Below are 2,876 nucleotides of genomic sequence, written 5' to 3'. Positions count from 1 at the left end.
AGTTGCTTTAGCGCAGTGTTTCTCAAACTTTGTCATACCAAGGACGCGTTACTGTAATAATATTACTTTTGTCGGTAACGGAGTAGTGTAACGCGTTACTTTTATCATTCAGTAATCACACTACAGTTACTAACATTGCTCCGACACGCGTTACTTCGTTACTTTTATAAAATCAGTCATAATCACACTGACAGACAAGAGGGGTTTCCGCCGCAGGTTTATCTGTACGTAATCTGCGCGTCCACATCTCCACGTGCAGTGCTGCATAAACATGGCTGAGTCAGCGACAACTTTCGAGGGTGGAGGTATGCCCATTATTTTGAGTTCGTCCGAATAATAGACAGGAATGTGACGGTGAGGTGCAAACTGTGTCCAGGCCAGAAGCTGTTATCCACTGCTGTAAACACCACGTCAAACCTCAACAAACACCTGCAAAGAACACATGCTCAGGTGAAGCTAACGCACAGCTATTTGTTGTTTGTTTATATCACGTAGTCTGTTCTTCTTCTCTCTCTTCCGGTTGTTGCCTGTTTTAAATGACGAATACACACTACCGCCGCCTGCTGGTAAGGAGAGTTATTGCCACTCACGCATGCGCAGTTTTTACGTGCTCGGCGAGTAAAGTAACGAGTAAAGTAACGAGTTACTTTATGTAGAGAGTAACGAAGTAGTGTAATATATTACTTTTTAAAAGTAATATGTAATATATTAAAAAATTTTAGTAACGACCCCATCTCTGGTCGTAATACATCTATTTGTTTTCTTCTCAGACTGTACCAGAATGCATAGTTTATATGTTAGTATTTCAAAAAATCTCCTGGGGGAGAATCCCCCCAGACCCCCTGCTGGGGTTGGGTTTTCAGCATGTGGGCCTTTTTATGTTATACAGTTCAGTTTTGATTCCATCATCTCATTAAACCTTTTTTAAAAACATACTTTAGTTCTGTGAAGAGATATAAGGGATATGCACTGTACTTCACTTTAATTCATATTGTATGCTGCAAAGCGTATATATTACTGCAGGATTTTTAGTTGAATAGATTTGAGTGGTTACAAAGGTATCTACTGACTAAGGAAAAAGTCCCGAAGCCGGACCAGTTGAGAACCGCTGGTGTAAAACGTCTGGACGCAGAGCCTTGTGTGAAAACATTGGAAAGTATTTTTGGCAGTTTTTACCTTTCAGTACCTTTTTCAAATCAAATCTAAGTTTGTTTGTTTAGCCCAATATCACACGTTAGTCTCAGTGGGCTTTAGGGATGAACAACAAACAACAACACTGTAAACAATACAATACGCGCCCCACACTTTGGGAACCACTGCTTTAGACTTAAGTTGAAGTGAAGATATAACACAGGGATTTGGGCAAATATTAGTAACGTACAAAACGCGCCGTGCTCTCCTCAGAGCCACCGGACAGAAACACACATTCGATCAGAAACAACTTTGCAGTGTTCAACATCTCCACCTGTGTCTGAGAGATTTAAAGAGACACAGAAACAGTTACAGATATAACAGAGAGAAAAGCCTGTTTTCTGCTTTACGGCGTTTTCAAGGCCTCAACCGGGACAACGAACAGAAAGGGACACACTTATCATTTGGCATCGAGTCTTTTGCAAATGTTGTGCAGATTATCCAATGATGTGTTTAAAAAACCTGCCTTTACGCAATCATTTTGGAAAGAGGGCAGAGAACACGTGACAGTGAACCAGATGTCTGAGACAGTCACGATGAAGCTGGAGATTCAGAAACATTGTTTGAATATAAATCCAGATTCTCGCGGCCCTCCCTCTGAACGCTGCGTCACTTCGACATCAGGTTTCAGTGAAGTGGAAACATCACAAACACAATTAGAGCTAAACGTCATCCGGACGCTGAGCTGTAATTAATCACGTTCTCTTAATGAGAGACTTCGGGGAGAGGCGTGCCGACAACGAGACCTCAACAAAACACTGATGAACAAACCATTAGAGACAAAACACTGATGAGGAGGAAGAGGAGGAGGAGGAAGAGGAGGAGAAGAAGAAGAAGAAGAAGAAGCCAGACGCTCGTGTGTTACGAGATGACTTCAGATGAAACGCCTGGAACTCGAAGAAGAGACGAGCGCCGCTCTGCGGGAGATCCCGTTCACGCTGAGGCGTTCTCATCAGGAGATCTTCGTGGAGTTACCTCTCAGAGAGAGAAACATCTGGGTCTCATCAAACAGAGGAAGACTCAGGAGGAGAGAGGGAAGCTGGGAGAGAAAAGCAGGAAGTTATGGAAGAAGTGTTGGCTCATTTTTTTATCCTCCTGGGACCCGAGGAAAAAAAGTGTCTTCCAATTTCCTTTTTTTTGTGATTTCCCACTTATTTAGGGTTAAAAAAACATCTTCTAATTTAGACTTTTTTTATTTTAAAATGTTACAGTATGTCCACTGTAGAGGACGTCGGGACCATATTAGTTTGAAAAGACAGCCAAAATGAACAGATAGACTATGTAACGTATGATGGTTATAGAGTGATATTAATACAATAATACATTCACCTTTATTTAAAACATGAATAAGTAATTGATCTGAACTTTGCTGTTTATTTGGTCACTAAAAAACTAGTTTGGTTTTTGGTGAATCTTTCCAGATCTTCAAAGACTTTGTAGTCAATGTACTGAGAAAAGTACCTCATTGACTCCAGTCGGCACACGCTGTAGGGTCATCTTGACTAGTTGTATGGATGTGGTCTCCATTTGACCTGCTCATAGAAACAAAGCTGTCTGAGGCAACTCTCATTTTTCATGGCTCCACTTCAAATAAAAACAACAACAAGACATATGTGCTACTCTTGGCCCACAGAGGGCCATGTAAGTAAGTAAGTAAGTAAGTAAAGTTTATTTATATAGCACTT

The 2,876-nt window shown here is 41.1% G+C and overlaps 1 protein-coding gene across 1 annotated transcript in view; it reads right to left on the bottom strand.

Annotated features, from left to right (window-relative positions):
* Window positions 1-1,381: 1,381 nt before the first annotated feature.
* dnaaf6 (dynein axonemal assembly factor 6) overlaps window positions 1,382-2,876 on the bottom strand; it is a gene marked incomplete at its 3' end in the record, with an annotated part of 5,291 nt that continues 3,796 nt past the window's right edge. The window contains exon 7 of the mRNA XM_010774820.1: window positions 1,382-1,471. Coding sequence (XP_010773122.1) covers window positions 1,382-1,471 — 90 coding nt within the window. The remainder of the gene's footprint in view (window positions 1,472-2,876) is intronic.

Source organism: Notothenia coriiceps, unplaced genomic scaffold, assembly GCF_000735185.1.
Source record: "Notothenia coriiceps isolate Sejong01 unplaced genomic scaffold, NC01 NC01_scaffold00014676, whole genome shotgun sequence".
NCBI lineage: Eukaryota > Metazoa > Chordata > Actinopteri > Perciformes > Nototheniidae > Notothenia > Notothenia coriiceps.
Note: the sequence above shows the minus strand (reverse complement) of the source record. Positions and strands in the feature narration are given on the sequence as shown.